The sequence below is a fragment of the Podarcis pityusensis genome, assembly GCF_964106645.2.
Source record: "Podarcis pityusensis genome assembly, chromosome: 5".
In the NCBI taxonomy this organism is placed as follows: Eukaryota; Metazoa; Chordata; class Lepidosauria; order Squamata; family Lacertidae; genus Podarcis; species Podarcis pityusensis.
Genome location: NC_138032.1, coordinates 32,025,137 through 32,048,720, shown reverse-complemented (window position 1 = coordinate 32,048,720; position 23,584 = coordinate 32,025,137). Strand labels below are relative to the sequence as shown.

The window sequence follows — 23,584 nt, the reverse complement described above, 5'->3', positions numbered from 1 at the left end:
CCTCCTCTGGACACGTTCCAGTTTGTCAGTGTCCTTCTTGAACTGTGGTGCCCAGAACTGGACACAGTACTCCAGGTGAGGTCTGACCAGAGCAGAATACAGTGGCACTATTACTTCCCTTGATCTAGATGCTATACTCCTATTGATGCAGCCCAGAATTGCATTGGCTTTTTTAGCTGCCACGTCACACTGTTGGCTCATGTCAAGTTTGTGGTCAACCAAGACTCCTAGATCCTTTTCACATGTACTGCTCTCAAGCCAGGTGTCACCCATCTTGTATTTGTGCCTCTCATTTTTTTTGCCCAAGTGAAATACTTTACATTTCTCCCTGTTAAAATTCATCTTGTTTGTTTTGGCCCAGTTCTCTAATCTGTCAAGGTCGTTTTGAAGTGTGATCCTGTCCTCTGGGGTGTTAGCCACCCCTCAAAGTTGAAAAGATGACCAGCTTTCCATGGTAATTCCTCTGTGCCTGTGATGATAACACACACACACATACACAAACACACTCTTACTTTTTTACATTCCATTGCTTTTAATTTGAATTCTAACCCACATATAAACATTCTAAACAAATAAGGTATCTGTTTGTTCTGAGAAAAAGTTCATGTGTGTGTGAGAGAGCGCGCGCGCACTGAAAAGAAGCAGTTTTGAGTTTTTTGAACAGTGTCAGAGACATGTGAAGAGAAACACGTTAAAGGGTTTCTATTCTTCCTATTGCAATGCGTGTTGAAACTGAATTTGTAAATGACCGTTTGTTATAGTGATATTGTAAATCACCAGGGGTGTCTCTCTTTCAACAGACTCTGAATTTTCCATGATGTGGGCAAAGAGACCAAGGAACAAAACAACCACCCTTCTTTGTTTCTAGTTCCGTGTCACAACTTTCCTGGGGGATAAGACTGATAGCCAGTCTATTATTATTACTTGTTTCATTATCCAGTTTAAAAGTATGGAGTTACAGTTGAGGACTGTGGTTTGGTTTTGGTTCTGTTTTTTGTTCAATGCTTTCCAAGCCCCAAGTTAGATGAAAGATTCCTGCATTGCAGGGAGTTAGACAAGATGATCCTCTTGGTCCCTTTCAACTCTATGATACTATGAATTCTAATAAGAGATGCTAAGTGGGACATACTCTGGTACATTCTAATAATTATTTGCAATATTTCAGCATTGACTTGCACCAGCACTTTTCATTGACTACATAACTATCATAGAAGTAAACATGAATAATTTTTGTTCATGTGTAGTCTTCCAGTAGGACTACAATAAGTAAATACATTTAAAATTTATGTAGTAATAAATCAGAACAAATAAACAGCAATGCTTTGATTTGAACCACTTACCGTATTTTTCGCTCTATAAGACACACCAGACCATAAGACACACCTAGTTTTTGGAGGAGGAAAACAAGAAAAAAATATTCTGAATCCCAGAAGCCAGAACAGCAAGAGGGATCACTGCGCAGCGAAAGCAGCGATCCCTCTTACTGTTCTGGCTCCTGGGATAGTTGCGCAGCCTGCATTCGCTCCATAAGACGCACACACATTTCCCCTTACTTTTTAGGAGGGAAAAAGTGAGTCTTATAGAGCAAAAAATACGGTACTTCACCAAACCTTTATTAGGCATTGCAAATATAGGCCATCATAAAACATCAATATATAAAATTTTAAAATATGTACAAATAAACAGCCATGTCAGAACGAGGATTTTCATTGGAGTTTCTTCCCGCTAAATAGTGGAATTCACCACTCTGAGAGACTCAGTTGATAAAAGCTCAGCCACCCTTGCAGTTACTTTGGCATTGAGTTTGCTTTGGCAGATGTTAAAGGAATATAAATTCTGTATTAAGATCAGCAAGCGTTGATTGATTCCTAACTCTACAAGTACGAACTGAAACAAAGGACAGTGATCAGCCCTTCCCTCTCGGGGCAGGAAACTGCGAACTCCCCTTTTTCCTCTGGAAAGTACTCATGGGGAGGGGGAAAGGAGGAACCGGCCAGGTGACAAGACACCACAACTCCTCCCCCAACCCCTCCTTTTTGTGATGTATCAATGATGTAGTCATGCTGTAGTTGTGATGTAGTCTTAGGGGTGTAGCATGAGGGATTAGTAGCTAATAAAAGTCGGGGTCTCCTTTTGTTCAGGGCTTCCATCTTGCTTCATCTTGCAGTGGGTGGGAGTCCTGTCGCGACAGTCTTCAATAATGACCAAGCCTATTGGCTGCTGTTTTGCTCCAATTGTCCTGGTTGGTGTCTTTACTTTTTGTCGGATTTCTCCGTTAACAGTAGAAAAATTGGGTTAGATGTTGTGGCCACGACAGCATGTAGGCTCAGCCCCAAGATTGAGATTGTAAGATGAAGATGTTCCTCTGAGGTGCTACAGATATTGACTTACGCAATATTTAGAATCTTCCATTATTTTTTTTAAAGAAAAAGAAGTCTGGCTTGTAATCCAGGTGTGACCAATACCTCAAACAAAACACACAGGCAGAGAGCAGAAGTAAACAGAAATGGGGTATTCTGTTATCATTGCAAAGCCAGGAGTTAAACCAGTTAAGTAGTAATTGCTGCTTTATCTCAGAATCCTAGGTGTGCAGCCAGATATTGAAGCCCCTCCTTTCACGTTCCATTTTGGAAGTGAGTGTACAAGCTGACCTCATGGATGCAACACCCTACTTTTTTCTTTGTTTTCCCTCACCCCAGTATTCCCTGCTTTGTGTAATATTTTGCCGGCTGAAGAATTCTGGAGAACATAAAAGCTTACCACGTTTTTGTGTCATTTTGGTTGGTCCTAATAAAGATACTGCTTGACTGTGGACTTTTGGAGTGTTTTCTTATGGACCAGCATAGCTAACTTAGTTTATACTTATACAGTGGTACCTCAGGTTACATACGCTTCAGGTTACATATGCTTCAGGTTACAGACTCCGCTAACCCAGAAATAGTGCTTTAGGTTAAGAACTTTGCTTCAGGATGAGAACAGAAATTGTGCTCCGGTGGCGCAGCGATGGCATGAGGCCCCATTAGCTAAAGTGGTGCTTCAGGTTAAGAACAGTTTCAGGTTAAGAACAGACCTCCGGAACGAATTAAGTACTTAACCCGAGGTACCACTGTACTAGCATAAAACGTATACACACTTTCTCACACATTAAGACCAAACTCAGAAACGCTGATAGCTGTTTGACTGATATTTCCCTTCCAATTATGCAGTATTTTACTATTCCCATTAAACTGTGGCAAAGCAATTGATTGGTAGCAAAATATCTCATGCAGTAGCTGGAGGAATGGATATAATGGGAATGTCATCCCTTGCTATACAGATTGGTCTAGGAAATGCTTTCAGGAGTTTCCTTGACAACTGATTTCTAGTGCAAGAACCATTTTGTATTATTACCTTGAATAAAAGCTGTAGCTTTTATCAACCTGTGCGTGCCTCTTTTTGTAGTTGCTGGTACAGTGTCCAAAGAATAGCACAATGGAAAGCAAAGACTGAAACTGGTAGCAGGAGGAAATAATGTAATGACAGGACAGATTTCCCAGAAATGCAGATTATGTGATCAAGTCATCTAGGTTTGCCACACATCGCTTCTTCATTGTGCATGGAACATGTATTTTAAAAAGTGTGTGTGTGTGGTTTATTTGTTTTTAAAGCCTGAATAAACTCCTTTACCTCATCATTTTCTCTGCCTCTATAATTTCCTGTGCTCCTAAATAGTACCTTGCTATCTAATTGCATATGTTAAGTTATTCCCAAAGGCCATTAATTAGCTGATGGCCTACGTTGGAGAGTGCCTTTTGGCCCCTTGGCATTTATGCTGTGAAGTGCCACATGACACTATTTAATCCTCAGTGCAGTTGAATATCTATATGAAACTGTTGGGAGTGTGGAGTACGGTGCCATACATATGCTGACAACACTCAACAATATTTCTCTGGAACATGTAAAATAGCAGAGATTGTGTGGATCCTAGATTGGTTCCTGAATGTAGTGGTGTGCTGGCTGAGGAAAAATAAACTGACCTTGAATCTTGACAAGACAGAGGTGCCATGGATGAGAAATTGGCTAATTACCTGCAGTCTGGAGATGCTTCTGGATCTAGCTTTGCCACCGGAGGCCCATATGGCCTTGGTGGCTAGCAGCACCTCTTGTTACCTTAAGGCGATATGATGGCTATTGCTGTTCTGCTCAGTCATATCTCCTGGCCATCAGTGTATCTCTGTAGAACTAACTTGCCTAGAGTGAGGAGAGAGTAGATAGAATAGCATTAAGTTGCCGAACATTCAGCTTGTACTACAGTGGTACCTTGGGTTACATACGCTTCAGGTTACATACGTTTCAGGTTACACACTCCGCTAACCCAGAAATAGTGCTTCAGGTTAAGAACTTTGCTTCAGGATGAGAACAGAAATCGTGCTCCGGTGGTGCGGTGGCAGCAGGAGGCCCCATTAGCTAAAGTGGTGCTTCAGGTTAAGAACAGTTTCAGGTTAAGAACGGACCTCCAGAACGAATTAAGTACTTAACCTGAGGTACCACTGTAGTTCCACATTAGGTGGTCCAACCTTTGCACATCTTGTCACCAGAGGGATACTGAAGAACAATCTTGCCTTGAGGAAAGGAGAAACAATACTTAGAGAACTTGACTGAAGAGCAGTCATAATGCAATGAACACAGAGACCTGAATGCAGGCAACTGAGAGCAAATATCTAAGGGAGGTCTTAAGTCGCATGCCAGTTTGGAGAAAAATGGTTCTTTTTGCTTTGTCCTACTTACTAACGCTCAAACTCAGGACGAAAGGGAGAAACGTGCTAAGAGGAAGGCACATTTGGCAAACCCTCATTGTGGTCAACTCCTGCCTGGAAACCTAGGTCCCCACTGTGGAAGGAAGGACTTGCGGATCCAGATTTGGCCTCCACAGTCACTTACGGACTCACTGTTAAGACCGTGTTCATGGAAGACAATCTTACTCAGCTATGAGTGATCACCAGAGAACTACTATTAACACTCACCTGTTGTGACATAACCAGGGATGAGAGAATTCCCACTATTCCATTCCTTATTGTAGTTGTTATTCTGTATTATGAATCTGACTTGTCGTTTCCTTTCTGTTCTGCTATTCTGTGTTGTATCACACTCGTTATAGATTGTTAGGGTTTTTTTTTATAAAAAAAATATCATGTAAATTGTTTTGAGATGCCTGGTTTGAAAAGAGGCATACAAATACTACAAATAATAAGGTGTTCCTGTTAGTATATAAAGCCCTCAGCAGCTCCAGGCCAGTTTACCTTTTCATATTCATGCCCATTTATCCAGTTTGATCTGCAGAACTTACACTTCTGCAAGTGCCAGATAGTGTTCATTCCACATCTGCCAGTAATTAATATTTTAGTCTGGCAGGACATATTCTCTGGAACACCCTGCCTATTATAATCAGGCTGGCATCCTCACTATACTTGTTTAATGTCTTCTAAAACTACCCAGACATAGGGTTTTATTAGGTATACTTGTTTTTAAAATTTTGTTTTTAATTGGTACTTTCCCATAAACATTTTACAATATTTTATGTAAACAACTTGCATTTTGTTCCCTTTATTGGCATGCCTGTTCAAAACAGTGCTCAACATGTTGTGTGTGTGTGTGTGTAAAATTCTGTCTAGGTTGTGCTTTTAAGATGTGTGTGATAAGACAGAAAAAGCAAGAGATTAAGAATAACATGACACCACAAGTTCGTAATATTCTTTGAGCTACCCTGGAGTGGAACTGCAGGGAAGCCAAAGCATGTTAACACTATGAAATAAAGGGTCTCAGTCTCTTTGCCTGAGAACGTGCAAGGAATTTAACTCCAGTAGATATTGAACGCAGCATATAATCCTTCTTAGTTCATAAGAACATGATTACGTAGCAACTGTCTTGATGGGTCAGTCCAAAGGTCTGGCTAGTCCACCGTCCTTTTCCCCACAGTGGCTGACTATATGCCTATGAGATTCCCACAAGTGGAACATATACACAATGACTTTAGTGTGTGATTTTCAGGGCAAAACTGTCCCCAAGTACTTTGCATCAGAATCATAACAAACACTATGTCCTAAGCCATTAGAATATTTGCAATTTCACCAAGAGCTTTTAGCTGGTACTTAGAAGTTTGTGAAATATTTTTGATTTAATAAAAATGTTTTCCCCATAACAGGAGATAGTGGGAATTTTTAAAAAGTGGTCTTTTACAAGGAGTGCAGAGAAAGGATATTTTCCTTAAAATAAAGTTCCATTTTTTTTAATGACGCAGCTGTTATTCTTATCTTTGGGCCTTGTGCAGGTCAAGAACTTGTTGTTATTCAGAGAAATGCTGAGCACTTTGCTTTTAAACAGAGGAAAGCAAGGCATAATCTCTGTTCCAAATCTCTCCAACACTTCCCCTGAACAGTTTGCTGCTCACTTCCAGCACTGCAATTTGTAATTGAAAAACAAGTGAAACACATGATTAAAGAGTTAATACAAACAAATTATCAATTGTCTTTTTCTTTCTTATGTTTGCATTCTATCTTTTCCCAATACTTAGGACTTAGGACTTTATGATTTTGCCATAAGTGAAATCTTAATAAATAAATAAGTAAGTATCTTTGCACTAACTCTGTATGACAAGAGTGGTTAACATTTTTTGGCCTGGGAGTCAAAATCACCCTTGGCCAACTTTCTGGGACCACATACCAGTGGTGAGTGTGGCCATCTCACAAGTTTACATTACTGTCCTACCTTTTTTCCTTTTTTTCTTTTAGTTACTTTGTCTTGCCATTAAATCATACAAGTAGCATGAAAGTTACAGCTGGAAACCAGGAGTGACTGAAACAGCTAAACCTGTGTTTAAATGCAACCTAGACTCAAGCTGGGAGCATTGCAGTCAAAGAACAGTGCTACTCTTGGCTCTCTCCTTTTTTTTCATAAGGGTAGAATAATTCTTAGTTGTACAACTAAGTGTCAAGTGACTTATCTAGTGAAGTTGAAGGGAGATAGCAGGAGAATTGAAGGCTTTTTAGAATAATAAACAATGAAACTTGGGGCCTTGGATTCAAACCACCCATCTTTTGCATTTGCACAGCATGTATGTCATCAGTTTCTACCCATTCTATTCTTCCTCCTCTGCCATGTATGCACAGTGATTCCCACCCCCCACCCCTGAGTTCAGAAACAGCTTTTCAGGCAATATGAGAGGCTGCCTCAGGAAGGGTCAGTGATAATTATACTGATGTAGAGGGAATGCTGGTCTTGGAGCTGGTGTGCAAGAACATTGAAGATTCAGAATATCAGATGTGGGGATGTAGGGTAAAAGGCCATGTTGAGCATAATTCCATGATCATAGGCATGACTAACAAGTATATTCGGTGGCTGGCAAAGGAAATAGGGAGGGCTTGGAGAGGGGAAGATTAGAAGCTCTGTATTTGCAAGAATCCAATTACTAAATAATCCTTTCAAGCTATTACATAATCCTCACTGCCTTTTCATTTAAAAAATGGCTGCTAAAGAAAAATTGCAATTTTTATGTTCTTCTACCTCTCTCTCTATATATATATGGATTTGTTTTGGTTTGAATAATTAGGAATCCCCCCCCCCATTAGTGTAAAATATTGTGTAATAGTGAGAGGCACATAACTGATGGCATTTATGAGAATTATTTCCCCAACTAAATAGCTACAATTATGTCGTACTCCAATAATCTGTGACGTTATTCTATGTAAACTTCAGTCGCGATCTATAGATTTGCTTTTTCAATGTTGAAGGTAAAATATTCAGATGTGATTACTGATTAAGACTCATCCTCTTGAAGAATATAATAGCTGTTTCACACCTAATGCTAAACGAAATTATTTCTTAGCAAGAATGAGTATGCATACAGCCACTCAGTTGGAAAATCTTGGCTGCTTTGTTCTTTTTGCTGCTCCTGGTGCTGCCATGCTACCTAGAACTAATGGCATGGTTTGGTTTAGCGTTAGGTGTATACCTGGGTTTGTGTTTGTCTTGCTCCTAACAAGCCACAAGCTGTAACCAAAGTTTGATGTTTGTTTACTGCATGCAATTTGTTTGGGGAAGAAAAGCATTGAGACTAGTTTAGCAAAGGCTGAACCCTAAGAAAACTTGGTGTAGGTGTGCAGCAGTGACCATTGTAGTCCGTAATCAGGTGAAGTTCAATGTGTGGAGATGGGGTTTCGAATTTATTCTTGCAATCCATTACTTGAAACACTTTACTTTGACATATGTAAGGCTGGAAGAGGTTGATTCTTAATAAAAATTTCCAGTTGTCTAAAGCAGGGGCAGCCAACTGGCAGCCCACAGTCTACATCCTGCTCCTGTGGCAATTTGTCAGTCCCTGGCAATGCTAGCTAAGTTGAATCAAAGCAGTTAAAAAATTAACCATAGTTTCAGCCATGAGGATCATAAGAAAGTTTTCAAGGTGTAAGAGAAAGAGAATCCATAGTTACATTTTGCATCTTGCTGGTGCGTAAATGTGAAGAGTATTTTGGGATCCAGGCTACTATCTGGTGAACGGCTGCAGTGATACAGGGTTAGCCATTCTGGTTTAATCTTTTCAAATTTAATTTCCCCCTCCTTGGCCCCTTCTCTTAGTTCTGTGCTGGAGCAGTCCTTAAAATGTTTTGCCCAAGCTCAAATTAGCTATCTGTCACACTGACAAGGTGTTGAATTCAAAGGACTTACTGCAGCTTGGTTCTTGTAACCAAGCCTTTGGAAGCAATAGAAATTTACTGCACAGTCTAATAATGAGATTTACTCAGGGTGGGAAGCAACTCATTTGTGCAAAACATTCTGGATCATTAATATATGGAGATGAGGGCTGCTTTTAATTGCCATGACAGACTATGAAGTACAGTCCTGCGATTGTCAGAGATTTCATTTACAGAAGTCCATGACTGGGCTAGTGATGTCTTGTTGTAACTTACAAAACAAAACTGTAAATAGAGCAAGAATTGCTGGTGGGCATCAATGTATTGTGGGCAGAGCACACAGGGGTGTGTGTGTGTGGGGGGGAGTATTCTCTCAGAATAACACAACAGAACTTAGTGGTGAGCCTAGGGTATGCGGTCTTTCCTGCTATCTTTCCATACAATGTTATACAAACGAATATCTGAATAAGGCTAAAGATTGCACCCCTTGGAATGCAAACGCCTGGCTCTTCTGAACAATATCTTAATATTTTGCGCTGGAAATGTTCTTCAGATGTTAGAAAGATTTTCTACAGTAATTAGGGAAAATCATAAGAAAACTTGATCCTAATACTCTGTGTGCTTGTTAGCTCCAGCTTTGTGTCACAGAGAAACCTAGACTTTCTGGGTTGCACATCAGAATGTTACCTGCACCCCTCAAAAATTGATCTTGAGGCTTGGGGGACCCTTCATAACAGATTTGGGGCTATGGCAGCAGAGGAAGGGGAAGTCCCATTGCACAAGTGGAGCTCTGTTCATGCAGCATCAAAGTCTCAATAGGATATTAGTTTCTTAATCAGGAATATTGATTTAGAAAAGATCTACTAAATCACTTAATTAGTTAATCAAAAATTTCAGAGTGCATGAATTCACTTTGCAGATAGGAAGGAAAATCAGTGGCAGGTGGTAACTTTGTTAAAGGTTAAAGTTCTGGGTTAGCAGCATTCAGGAAAGGGATCAGCAGATAAGCAGAAGACATGAGAATAGTCAAAGGTAGAGTGAAGATAATACAAATTAGCCACCCAGTAGAACTTGGAAAGACTAACAATATTATTCATTTTGAGTACAAAGAACAGGAACAATGTTTTCTTGTGGGTGTCAAGCGCAGTGTCTGCTCAGTGTCACTCTCTTTCCATCGCTGAGGCACACACAGAAGTGTTCACCACAGCAGCGAACAGATCTTTGCAGGAAGGATTTGGAAATTCCTCCTTTTGTTCAGCCTCCCAAGGGACTCTTCTTTCCCCCTATCTGCTCCTGCTAGAGCTACAGGACAGACAGAACTTCCAGGTAGAATGGGAAAGGCAAACTGCCAAGCAGAACTGAGCTGAGCTCATGGCACATACTCATACTTTCACCTGTATTATTCTGTTTTATGTCTAAGCAAGGAGTTAAGGGCCAGTTACTCAATATTTATTTTTCATAGCTGTTCATAATAGGTGAACAGAAGCCTAGAGGCCATTAAGAAACAGTCAAATTGTGCTTCAGTCAAAAATTTGCGTGCTATTTACAGGAACTTACTGCTATTTACGGGACGCGGGTGGCGCTGTGGGTTAAAGCCTCAGCACCTAGGACTTGGCAATCGAAAGGTCGGCGGTTCGAATCCCCGCGGCAGGGTGCGCTCCCGTCGTTCGGTCCCAGCGCCTGCCAACCTAGCAGTTCGAAAGCACCTCCGGGTGCAAGTAGATAAATAGGGACCGCTTACCAGCGGGAAGGTAAACGGCGTTCCGTGTGCTGCGCTGGCTCACCAGATGCAGCTTGTCACGCTGGCCACGTGACCCAGAAGTGTCTTCGGACAGCGCTGGCTCCCGGCCTTTAGAGTGAGATGAGCGCACAACCCTAGAGTCTGGCAAGACTGGCCCGTACGGGCAGGGGTACCTTTACCTTTTTACTGCTATTTACACCAGTGGAAAAAGGTAACTCGGTAAAAGAAGTGTGATAACATTCCCCCAAAGATATAGTGCACGTCTTTCCTGATTTTTATGTGAAACTTAAAAAAGTGGAGAATAAGATCCTAGGTTCCCACCCCCCCCGCCCCACAAAACAGCTATATTTTAAATTTAACTTCTGGAGTTGCTGATAGTTTGAAAGGCCCAATAACTTTTGAAGAACTCACAAATAATGATTCCTTATGCTCTAACTAAATCACTGAGAGCCTCTAATGGGACACTTCTTGAGGTTCCTCACACCCCTGAGGTTTGGTTGGCAATGGAGACTTTCCCCCCCAATGCTGCTGTAACCTTCTTGGGGCATATCTATGTGAGAAGGAGCAACTGCTGTCTCAGTAGATTGGTCTGTTGGAAAGCTGGAGGAAAGCTGTTCTTTTGCCTTTCCTGTAACTTTACTATATTGAGTTACCATATTTTTCCGTCTATAAGACGCACCCTATTTTTGGGGACTCGGATTTAAGAAAATGGGGGGAGATGGCCCGTGTATAAAACGCCCCCTCATTTTTTACATTATTTTTAGGGGGGGAAACCTAGTCTTATACATGGAAAAATATGGTATATTGTATATCTTGTTCAATGTTTGTATCGTTTACTTTCTTCCTTACAGCGGTGAGTTTTTTCATTTACTGTTTCTCTCTCGCTTTCTCATATTGTGTCAGTTTGCATCGTTTTGATCTCTCACACCAGATAAGTACAGTAATTTCATGGAGGCAGACTTTGAAGAGTGCTATTGATTATTATGGAGACAAGCCATTTTAATCAATTCATTTAAGCTGTCACAGTGATTCAGTGTAATAATGTGTTTACTCTGGGCGAGACAGGAGGCTGCTGCTCTAAAGTAGCAGAACGATGGGCTGCTTCTGACTCCCCCATGGAAGTGACCAAATACTCTTTTGTATGGTGGCTGAAGCAAAAACTGCTAAACCTGCAGTTTGACCAAATTCTCTATACAAATCTGCGCTACATAATCTAGAAGGGCACCATTATGGAGTCCCTTGATGTGATTAAGTCAAATCACATGGTCATACTGCATTGCTGAGAATATTTTTGGTAGCCTCTATATACAGTGGTCTGTTATATGAGATCCAGGGTGTAAACCCAAGACTGCTTCATGTTTTTATTATATGTGTCCATTAATTTAAACAATCTGGTAGCTTGCTGTAGAAAGAACACTGCAGTGAGATACCAATGACTCACAAGCGATGGTGATGTGGTTTCTTTGGCTAGGCAGCTTCTGGCTGACAACAGTATTTGTAGAAAGAAAAGGGAGTGCCAGAAAGATTAGAACTCAAAGGAAGTGCCAGAAGGTAGTGTTCATTGTCTCTCAGGGGCTTCATATGCCTCCTCCTGCTCCATAAAGGGAACCTTAAGCATCTAGTGTACTTCTTAAAGAGCCCTGTATGATGCTGTCACTTTGTAGAACAGCTCAGGTTGGGTAGATAAGTCTCCTCAGGTTTATTGATGGAAAAATGCAGCCCATGCATAGTTCTGAGGCAATGGGCTGCTTTTATTTTTAAAAAAAAAAATTAGGAAAAGAGAGTGTATGGCCCAGTTATTATTATTGTTTCTTAAATTTCGATAACCCCTTTCATCCAAAGATCACAGGGCGGTGCACAGTATAAAAACACCAAAATATGTAACATAGTAACAAACAAAAGAGTTAAAAAGGCCATAGATTGTTTCATTAGCCAAGGCCTGGGAGAAGGAATTTTTTTTGCCTGGCACCTAAAAATATGTAACAGAGGTGCTAGGCAAACCTCCCCAGGGAGAGCATTGCACAAGTGGGGAGCCTAGCTACAGCCTAGCTCCCTACTCTTCCCTTGTTGTCTAAATGTTTATCTGTAATTTCAACTTTGTTGATATAGCCTCATGCCGTACATCTTAATATTTTAGCTATATTTCCTTTCTAGCAGTTAGATACTTCTGAAAGGTAAAGGTAAAGGGACCCCTGACCATTAGGTTCAGTCACGACCGACTCTGGGATTGCGGCACTCATCTCGCTTTATTGGCCGAGGGAGCCGGTGTGCAGCTTCCGGGTCATGTGGCCAGAATGACTAAGCTGCTTCTGGCAAACCAGAGCAGCGCACTGAAACGCCGTTTACCTTCCCGCCGGAGTGGTACCTATTTATCTACTTGCACTTTGACGTGCTTTCGAACTGCTAGGTTGGCAGGAGCAGGGACCAAGCAACGGGAGCTCACTCCGTTGCGGGGATTTGAACTGCCAACCTTCTGATCAGCAAGTCTTAGGCTCTGTGGCTTAACCCACAGCGCCACTTCTGTTGGCCTTCAAATATGATTAATAATAATAATAATAATTTATACCCTGCCCTCCCCGGCCAAAACCGGGCTCAGAGCAGCTAACATTAAATGTATAACACATTAACATAAAATCAGGCAATCAATTAAAATACATCCTAAAATCAGATCGGAATCAGAAAAAAATCCAATCAGATGGCAACCCGCAGATTAAGAGATGAGTATTATTTTTTATTTCATTTGTGAATGTATTGCTGCATCTATGGTGGTCCTGTAACTTGATTGCATTAGGTTTATTTGTTTTCCTGTATTCTTGTATGAGGTCCCCCCTCCCCCCCCAGTAATAGATTATGATAAACTTGAAAGTGACAGTTTTAATATCCTGGCTGTGTGTCATTTTGTTTGGCAATGTAAATAGTTTTTACTGCAGTATTACTCATGAGTTATATCGTATTATTGTAGTACTTGTACTTGATCCCAAGGAAAGCCAATATCAAGTAGCACCTGAAAACAAATTGCATTGGCAGCTTCTGTTGGGCACAGTTGTTCATTGGGAATGATCCCAAATCAATCATGGATGGCATAATTACTTTTATTTATTAGATGTCACGATTTTCTTTTAAAACACCGTTTTTGCCTTGCTCTGGTATTTGAAAGCCATTGGCAGTCCAGGCCTACATTGACAAGAGAGAGAGAAATTGACGGGGTGACCTGCCAAAACCAAAACCCGCCTGGGCTAATACCCAACTGTACAGATGCTGGGCTGTCGTCATTCTCTTTTCCCTCCTTTCATTGATCGTTTTTTCTTGAAGTGTTTTCCTTCTTCAAGGGAAGGGAAAGAAAATATGATTGCCACCTCAGGAGCTAGTTCCACCTCCACCCCCCATTCCAGGGCTGTGTCCGGGAAATTGAAGGGTTTTGAATCCACTGGACTCAGAACCACACATTACATGTCCTCAGAACATCTCCTTTTTGCCCTCAGCAGTGGTGAGGGAGTATCAGTCACTGTCCTTACATTTTCTTTAATGGCTGGGATGGAAGTTCTCAAGGTGGACAACCTTATCTGCCTGATAGGGAAGATCCAAAACATTTCCTATGGCCCCTTGGATGACCTCACAGGGATCATAGGATTTAGCCTTTAAACAGTTGCTTACATTACTTAAACCCATTTACTTCAATGGGTCTATTCTGAGTGTAACGACTCTGAATAGTTGAATACCGCCCCTAACTGCTTTGTACAAAGCAAGATTTGGAATTATTTGTATGACTTTTGAAATGCTCAGAATATCAGTCCTCAATCGCATTTTGAAATAAGCTGAGTGGATTTTGCTGAATAGTTAATGTATTAAAACCTTTATTTCCCAGTAAAGGCCCCCTGGCACTTGACAACAGGTGAAGAACAAGTTATTTTCAGGGAAAAATAAACTTAGAATGAAAAAAAGGTTTAAAGGAGGAGGCAACAGGATTTTTTGGTATGCTGGAAACCATTTATTGAATATTGCAAAGGGAACTCATTGCTTCCTCAAGCAAAGCAAAGCCTCTTTATTATTTGAAGGTAGGGATGACAAAGGTGATACCCTCCAGCTCAGGGGTCAGCAACCTTTTTCAGCCGTGGGCCAGTCCACCAGCCCTCAGACTATATTTTGGAGGGGAAGAAAGAACGAATTCCTATGCCCCACAAATAACCCAGAGAGGCATTTTAAATAAAAGCACACATTCTACTCATGGTAAAAACACCAGGCAGGCCCCACAAATAACCCAGAGATGCATTTTAAATAAAAGGACACATTCTACTCATGTAAAAACATGCTGATTCCCAGACCATCCATGGGCCAAATTGAGAAGGAGATTGGGCCGCATCCGGCCCATGGGCCTTAGGTTGCCTACCCCTGCTCCAGCTGTTCCTGGACGGCATCTCTCATAGGCCATGCTGGCTGAGGCCAATGGGAGAAGGAGCCCAACAACAACTGGAGGGGGCACCACATTATTGGCTACCTCTGTTCTAAAGTATCAATTTAATTTGTAAAGTATCAATTTAATTTGTAATCAATGGAAATTTGTAAAGATACAATTGCAATTTATTAGTTTATTTCAGTAATCAGTAATAAAGTGATAGTAATGAAGTGATTAATAATAGTAGTAGGTAGTAAAGGATAGCAAGGTAGGCTCTGGTGAATATTATTTTGACTTTTTCATATAATAAGTGTGTATATTTTCTGTCTGATCTTTTTGTTTTATGGAAATAGTTATTTTACTAGTACTTACTAAAAAGAATTTTAAAAAAGAAAGAAATCATGTCCTTTTTTCTTAATCCTGGAGCTTCAGAGTTTCTCAAAAGGGTGAGGGTTATCTCTAATGCATTATTTTTGTATTTGTGTTGACAGGAAGTTTCTGACTATGGAGGTGAAATCATGAAGAAGTAGCAGAAAGAATAATAATGCTTTTCCGAAATCGTTTTTTGCTCTTGTTGGCCTTGGCAGCCTTGTTAGCCTTTCTGAGCCTTAGCCTACAATTCTGTAAGTATACCTCGGTTCACGTTATGTGAGAAGTGTAAAGCCTCACAGCATTCACCATGGCGTCTATTAAATTTGGCCTACTTTCTGTTTGCCCCCAACCTTTCTTTGTATTTCTTTGTATTTGAATGTAGCTCAAAGGAAGTTGATGCCAAGCTGTATATGTGAATGGGAAATGAATGCCACCACTTTTTCAATTCTAGAAACACGTGTTCTACACAAATTCTAACCAAAGTCATGCTGATTGTGATGATTTCCTGGTTTGCATGTAACATCAAATCATTTTAACTTTATTTGCACTCAGTGGTGCATACTTCTATAAAGTCCCTGATGTGATCCTTCCCTGCTCCTGTATACCAGAGGAAAAATAAGTTGGTGGCTGTATTTATGTATTATGCAAACCAGTGCTTGTGGATTGTTTATCTCCAACAAACCATAAGCGATTGCCAAGGTTTCTTGGGGAAACAAACCACAAACACTTATTTTCACAGAAACACAAAGTTGCTCAGTTTGAGATGTATGCACCAGTATGCTGCTCATTTTGTTAAGCCACAATTAGTTTATAAATGCATTTTAATGCTACATGTGAATTGGACTGATTGAAGGAAAAGCCCTCCCCACCACCCTGTCTATATGCTTTCAGATAATTGCTTGATGATTAAAAAAAATATTAAGAACTATGTTTTCTTTAAATAGAAATGCATTAATTGCGACTCTTTCTACAATTTGAGTAATTAAGTAATGCATAAAATGTCAGGGTGATTCTCAAACACAAAAGCTTGGTTACAGACTGGGGGAAAAAAGAGAACATATATATACTTATTTATATTGGAAGCTAGATGTGGAATTTGCAGTAATATGATCACCGCAAACTCTCTTTCCAGGGTTGTCATGCTGTAATTACTTATATACTTTCAAACAGTTACAGTGGTGCCCCGCAAGACGAATGCCTCGCAAGACGGAAAACTCGCTAGACGAAAGAGTTTTCCGTTTTGGAGGTGCCTCGCAAAACGAATCTGCTATGGGCTTGCTTCGCAAGACGAAAATGTCTTGCGAGTTCCTGGGTTTTTTTTTTTCTTTCCCCCCTCTTTTTCTAAGTCGCTAAGCCGCTTATCTGCTTATCCGATAAGCTGATAAGCTGCTAAAAGCCGCTAAAAGCCGCTAAAAGCCGCTAATAGCGCTAATAGCGCTAATCCGCTAATCCCGTCAATGGGCTTGCTTCGCAAGACGAAAAAACCGCTAGACGAAGAGACTCCCAGAACGGATTCTTTTCGTCTTGCGAGGCACCACTGTAGTTGCTTCTGTGCTGGTCTTGGCTGACTAGATACCTGCTTATGTGATTGTGAAAAAACTTATCTCAAGATGATTTTCCATTGATTAATTCAAACTGTGGTGACTGTTGTTAGTTTTTGAGGTCTCTGCTTTTTTAGACTTCTTTAAATAACCGTAGAAGGAAAGGATTATAACCTCTCTTCTTTGTAATATGTGAACCAGCCCTCATGTACTGAGACAGCGTGCCGTTTTGTGATGGACTCTTACTGATTCTGATTTGGCATGTTTTGCTAAACAAATAGATGTTCCTACTGATTGGCTGTGATACATTTATATACAGTGGTACCTCAGGTTACATACGCTTCAGGTTACACACTCCGCTAACCCTGAAATAGTGCTTCAGGTTAAGAACTTTGCTTCAGGATAAGAACAGAAATTGGGCTCCGGCGGCGTGGCGGCAGCAGGAGGCCCCATTAGCTAAAGTGGTGCTTCGGGTTAAGAACAGTTTCAGGTTAAGAACGGACCTCCAGAACAAATTAAGTACTTAACCCGAGGTACCACTGTACTGGTGTCATATGCTAACAAGGCCTCACTCCTGTTAGCAATCATGTTGCAACGTTCTGCACTGACTGCAGCTGCCAGATGAAGAACAAGGGAAAGGAACCAAGATACCACTGTAAAGCCCTTAACAACTTGGGACCAGTTTACCTACAAGATCACCTTAACCCCCCCCCCCCCAATGCTTTTTGATTGATTTGATGTTTGCATTGGCAGAATGTCTGTTGCTTTATGTTTAGCATGTGCCTTGATACTGTATGTTGAGTGCCTTCAGCACCACACCTCTGCTGATGGCTTGTTCTGAATTAATTATTCTCTTGTCTATTTGTATTTATATTCCATATTCTTCTTGGGAGTAGAGTTGCTGAAGTTCTTGCTTCCTTTAAACTCCATTTTTGGGATCTCTTGGCAGAACTGTTCGCTGGCTCAGTGTACATTATTGGTATGATAAGCTTGTGTTTGTTTTCTCCTATACAAGTTCCATAGTATGGGAAAACAAGGAGTCTGTAGCAGATTATTAGGATGAGGTTCAGGGGACTTAACACAGGTGACTCAAATGATGTGTTGTTTTGTTGCTTCTTAGCAAGTGCTACAAATTACTATCCCACCCTAACAATTTGTGACCATGTTTGGGTTCTTGCAAAGATTTCCAGTAAGTAGACATGGGGAAGCAATTCAAAATGAATCATTCACAGACCGTACTCAAAGATGACCTCTGAGCTGCAGCTGTCTATGAATTCAGCTTATGAGATAGTCTGCAAGCAAATTGTATTGATTAACATTTTAGCTCAATATTTTCAGCTGAATGCATCTTGGTTGACCATTTATAATTGAAACATATGTGCTTAGGAGTCATACTTACGATGCACATATTATGTCAGAACTGCTGTAAGGGAATGTGGAGGGGAGGATGGGATTTACGGTATTCATTTTTTTAAAACATATTTCTTTTTGGCAGTATGTATCATCAGACAATATATAAGGGTTTTGTTGATGGCTGAAGATCCTGTTGCTGTATTATTTCTGTGTGTACAGAAATACACATTTCCTCAGCAAATACTTCCTATAGGTTAGGCTGGTGTTTGCCAACCTCCAGATGTTATGGACTACAACTCCATAAGTCCGAAGCAGATCTGCTGCCTAGGACTCATGGGGGTTGTAGTTCAAAACATCTGGACCAGGTTGGAAGTAGGTGAAGGCCATGTTAAACACTACACTTGTGCCTTCTAATGTTCTCCTGCCATGGTTTGACCTTCATTAATATTAGGATGGGTACTCCATGCCTCAGCTATTATTTATGCATAAAACTATTTCTCATTCTGCTATGTCATAAAAATATGCCACAACAGCTTGCAGAAATAAAACAAAGTTAAAAAGTTAAAAACAGGCATCAGTTAACCATTGTTAATGGTCATAGTGGCACAGTGGCATTTATGACTGTTTGTTTGTTTTTGTTCTTCGTGGACGCCACAGCATGTTGGCTATCATTCTACCCTGAGGTTATTTTGTTCTTTAATGAACCTTTATCAAATTATTCCATGCTTTCTCTCCAGCCCTTTGGTAAAGCAATTAACCTATAGCTGTTTTTATTTATTCATTTGGCTCCTTTGCTAATCTGCTTGATGCAAAGGAGGAAAACCTTTGTCGCGGTGTTACATATATAGTTTTTCTTTATTAATGTTTATAAACTTTGCCCACTCCTTTATTTCTTCACAAATATCTCATGCTTCCTACTTTTCTTTTGCTTGTCTTTTTTCAGTTTCTGTCCTCCTTCCATTATAATATAATAATAATAATTTATTATTTGTACCCAGCCCACCTGACTGGGTTGCCCCAGCCGCTGTGGGCAGCTTCCAGCATACCGTTTTGGCCCAGATATAAGCCGCACCCGCAAATAAGCCTCACCTTTAAAATTCAGCGGCTTGGGAGCCGCGGACAGGACAGGCGCCGTTGCCCCATGGTCCTGAGCTGCTCTGTGCGGGGAGTGTGAGCCGCACCGCTTTGCCGGCAGCGTAAGGTCATAAATATAAGCCGAACTTTAACTTTTCACAATTGGAATTTGGAAAAAAAATGTGGCTTATATTCAGGCCAATACGGTATATAAAAACATAGTAAAATATTCTGGTTTGCGTTAGCAAATGTTTTGCTGCAGACCATAATTAGCAAGATGTCATCTTATGAAGCCATTTCAGTTATAAATGGTGACATGTGTACATTAAAAATATAGAAACATAGAAAATGGGTGTATTTAAAAGCTTTCATTAGCTAGAATGAATAGTTGATTTACTGTATGTATGTGGGGAGATGCAAACAGCACTTGAATTATTGTTTAGTTAAATGGCTTCAGGCTAATAATGTGGAAAGTAGCTAACAAGCCAATGGAATCTCCCTTAGTTTACAATATATTCTTTTGAAGACTCTGAGCTCCCAGGACAGATCCATTATCGTGTTGAAATAGTAGAAAGACAAGAATTTTGGTAGTCTAAATCGCTGCAAGTATTTTTTTTTATTTGGCAACAGTTTTTAATTGACTGTATTTCACCTGGTTTGAGAATAGGAAAGCTGTAACACCTCATTATGTCACTTAGTTGCTGTCTCCTAGAGAATACAAGTCAACCCAATAAGTTCTGCCACAGTGTGATGTGGAGCTCATGTGCATTAGATCCTAGACCAAAGAAAGATGTAGTAGTGAATAGAACATCCTACTAAGTGGATAATGTGTGCACTGACCTATTTTGCATGAACACTACAAATCTGTACACATTTGAGTCTTGGTGGGAGTGGGTGATGATGGGGTGATGATATATTTGTGTAGTACGTATTAAGTATGTAAGCGTTCGCTATATAGGCAATGGGGAGGTTAGGTGAAAAGGAGGTGGTTTTGAAGAATATAATGGGATCCCATTCAAGACTGATATGAGGTGATAACTGGTAATTCCTTTGCAGTAACTACCGTATTTTTCGTTCTATAGGACGCACCGGCCCATAGGACGCACCTCGTTTTTTGGGGGGGGGGAAATGAATAAAAAAAATTATTCCCCCCCCCCCTGCGGCTGCCGCCCCAAGCCTCGCGTGCTTCGGGCTGCAGGCTACCGCCCCAAGCCTCGCGCGCTCGGCGGGACCTCCTGCCGGGCGCGCAAGGCTTGCAGACACTCGCCCGAAGCACGGGGAGCCCTCCGGAGGGCTCCCCGTGCTTCGGGCGACAAGCTGCAGCCCCAAGCCTTGCGCGCTCGGCGGGACCTCCTGCCGGGCGCGCAAGGCTTGCAGACACTCTCCCGAAGCACGGGGAGCCCTCCGGAGGGCTTCGGGCGACAGGCTGCAGCCCCAAGCCTTGCGCGCTCGGCGGGACCTCCTGCCGGGCGCGCAAGGCTTGCAGACACTCGCCCGATGCACGGGGAGCCCTCCGGAGGGCTCCCCGTGCTTCGGGCGACAGGCTGCAGCCCCAAGCCTTGCGCGCTCGGCGGGACCTCCTGCCGGGCGCGCAAGGCTTGCAGACACTCGCCCGAAGCACGGGGAGCCCTCCGGAGGGCTCCCCGTGCTTCGGGCGACAAGCTGCAGCCCCAAGCCTTGCGCGCTCGGCGGGACCTCCTGCCGGGCGCGCAAGGCTTGCAGACACTCGCCCGAAGCACGGGGAGCCCTCCGGAGGGCTCCCCGTGCTTCGGGCGACAGGCTGCAGCCCCAAGCCTTGCGCGCTCGGCGGGACCTCCTGCCGGGCGCGCAAGGCTTGCAGACACTCGCCGGAAGCACGGGGAGCCCTCCGGAGGGCTCCCCGTGCTTCGGGCGACAGGCTGCTGCCCCAAGCCTCGCGCGCTCGGCGGGACCTCCTGCCGGGCGCGCAAGGCTTGCAGACACTCGCCCGAAGCACGGGGAGCCCTCCGGAGGGCTCCCCGTGCTTCGGGCGACAGGCTGCAGCCCCAAGCCTTGCGCGCTCGGCGGGACCTCCTGCCGGGCGCGCAAGGCTTGCGGACACTCGCCGGGGCTGCAGGCTGCTGCCTGCAAGCCTTGTGAGCCCGCGGGAACTCCCACCGGGCTTGCAAGGCTTGCGGATAGCTTCCTGAAGCCTGGAGAGCGAGAGGGGTCGGTGCGCACCGATGCCTTTCGCTCTCCAGGCTTCAGCGAAAGCCTGCATTCGCTCTATAGGACGCACACACATTTCCCCTTCATTTTTGGAGGGGAAAAAGTGCGTCCTATGGAGCGAAAAATACGGTACTTTTAAGTGCATTGCGTGATTATATGCTGTTTGAAAGAGGCTTGCTTAAAGCAAAGTCAATTTCCTTTCATAAGTTACGTTAATACTGTGCCGGCCTAGCTAACTGTTGCTGGGTGGTGAAATCCCAATAAATAGAACTATCATATAAAGTTCACTGATTGGTTGCTATTACTGTATTTGTTAGACTTGGGCTGTCCAAAGTTTGTCAATAATTCACATTTCCACAGGTAGCATTTAATGCATGGATGAGCCTCCTTAAGTCTAATTTGGAATTCAGGTTTTGCTAGTTTAGTAATAATCTTCACATTTGTTTCTGCTGCACTTTTGGCAAATGCAGGGCATGTTCCTAGCAAGACTGTAAATCCTGCAAAAATGTAAAAATGAAAAAGCAGAATTACTTTTAAGTTACATTGTTTTACTTTATCTATTGGCTTCACATGTCAGTTGCTTTTCAGACTTCTACCAAGGTGTTATAATTATTGAGCTACAGTTATATTTTATGCATGATAATTAGGTGAGGCTGTCGATACTTTGCAGTAATTTCAAGGAGGAGAAGTGAGTAGGTGTATGACTACTGCCTGAATTACTTTCTGCAAGAGAATGCAAAGAAAAAAATCTGGATAAACTTTTCACATATTTAATTTTCCTCCTGCCGTGTGGAATAATCTCTGAAAAACTAATGGGAGCATGCTTTTAAACTTAATGCTAGTTTAGTGATGCTTGCACAGCAGTCTGGATGTCTACTGTACATACAGTCTGAACAGATGTGCGTCTCTCTGATGGGTACCATCCTCAAGTATATAGGGGCCTCCCCAATGATTGACTGAATGGGAATATGGGAAATGGGAATATGGCTAGTTTAAGCCTGGGCACTTTCACTGCCATCACCACATTTCCTTGTCAGAACTGTCGGGCAGATTGATTTATTGCTCAGATAAGCGTCCGGCACGCTTCCCATCGCACAGCTCTGGCCAGCATTCCAAAGTCCACATTCCTGAGCAAAGCAGAGTTCGGCAGCGGTAAGAGAAAGACTGCAAAAAAAACAAACTCCAGAGCATTCTTCAGTGTGCTTAAATAAAGTCCACTCAGGATCTTAGCAGCTAAAAGCAGTTTTATTTACAGCAGACTATCCATTATCTATCACAGCGAACAGCATCGCGAAAACACGTCCTCTCTCCTCAAAAGCGAAAGTAGAGAGAAAGAACAAAGGCTTGAGGCTCTCGGAAGTGACGAACCTCCCCCCCCCCCCCTAGGCAGGGCGTACACTCTGAGCTGTTTAACCCTGTAAGCTCAGGTTCTCCTCACAAGAACCAGCGGCACATTTTAAATTCTTAAGAATTCTTACTTGGTAAGCAGGTTTGGAAGGGAAGGAGAGCAGTTTCAGAGAGCAATCCCACTGAACAGCAACTCTGTTGAAGACAGCACAAAATGGGTTATCTAAGCACTCAATGGGTTTTCTTTATAGACTCAAAGAGAATGACTTACAGTAGAAAAACAGAAGGTAACCTTATGGAGCAGTTTCACAAAAAAGCAAATCTACTTCCTAAACTTTAGATATGCTGTTACTTAAGTATTTCTACTTCCCTAATTGCTGTTGAAAGAGCAAAACAGCCGTAGAGTACAGAACTTATACCAGATCAGTTGTCTCATCACTGAATGCTTCTTCTCCTGAGATCTAATGGCCTGAGAGCCAGCCACCAAGGAGTTAATGGCCAGTGATGGTTGTGCTATGTTTGCCTTCCACTCCTGGAATCTGTTAAGAAGGAAGGAGCTTCCCTCTTAGACAGACTAGGCAGCTCCTATGGCCAGTCTCCCAAGTTGGTAAATTCACTTCATCACAGTGTCCATTTGTATTGTCTCATTACCTTGAATTCAATGTGTGATATAAGACCACTCAACTAAAAGGTAAATCTGTTCAGGAAGTTGTAAAATCCATGCATCCTTGCATTCCAGGAGGCATTGTAGGTTCCCAAACATAGTTGGAAGCCTCCATTGGGAACAGTAGAAATTTAAAGATGGGGTCTCAGCTGGTATGTTTGGGAAAGAAAGCAATGGGAAATGCTGGGAAGGATTGGCAGAGATATGACATACGTCTGGTCTTTCTGAGATTTTAAATAACTCATG

General features: G+C 42.1%; 1 protein-coding gene across 1 annotated transcript in view; it reads left to right on the top strand.

Moving 5' to 3' along the window:
- PXYLP1 (2-phosphoxylose phosphatase 1) overlaps window positions 1–23,584 on the top strand; it is a 58,650-nt gene that overhangs the window by 13,114 nt on the left and 21,952 nt on the right. The window contains exon 2 of the mRNA XM_081006945.1: window positions 15,292–15,423. Within this exon, the coding sequence (XP_080863071.1) occupies window positions 15,345–15,423 (79 nt within the window). The 5' untranslated portion in view covers window positions 15,292–15,344. The remainder of the gene's footprint in view (window positions 1–15,291; window positions 15,424–23,584) is intronic.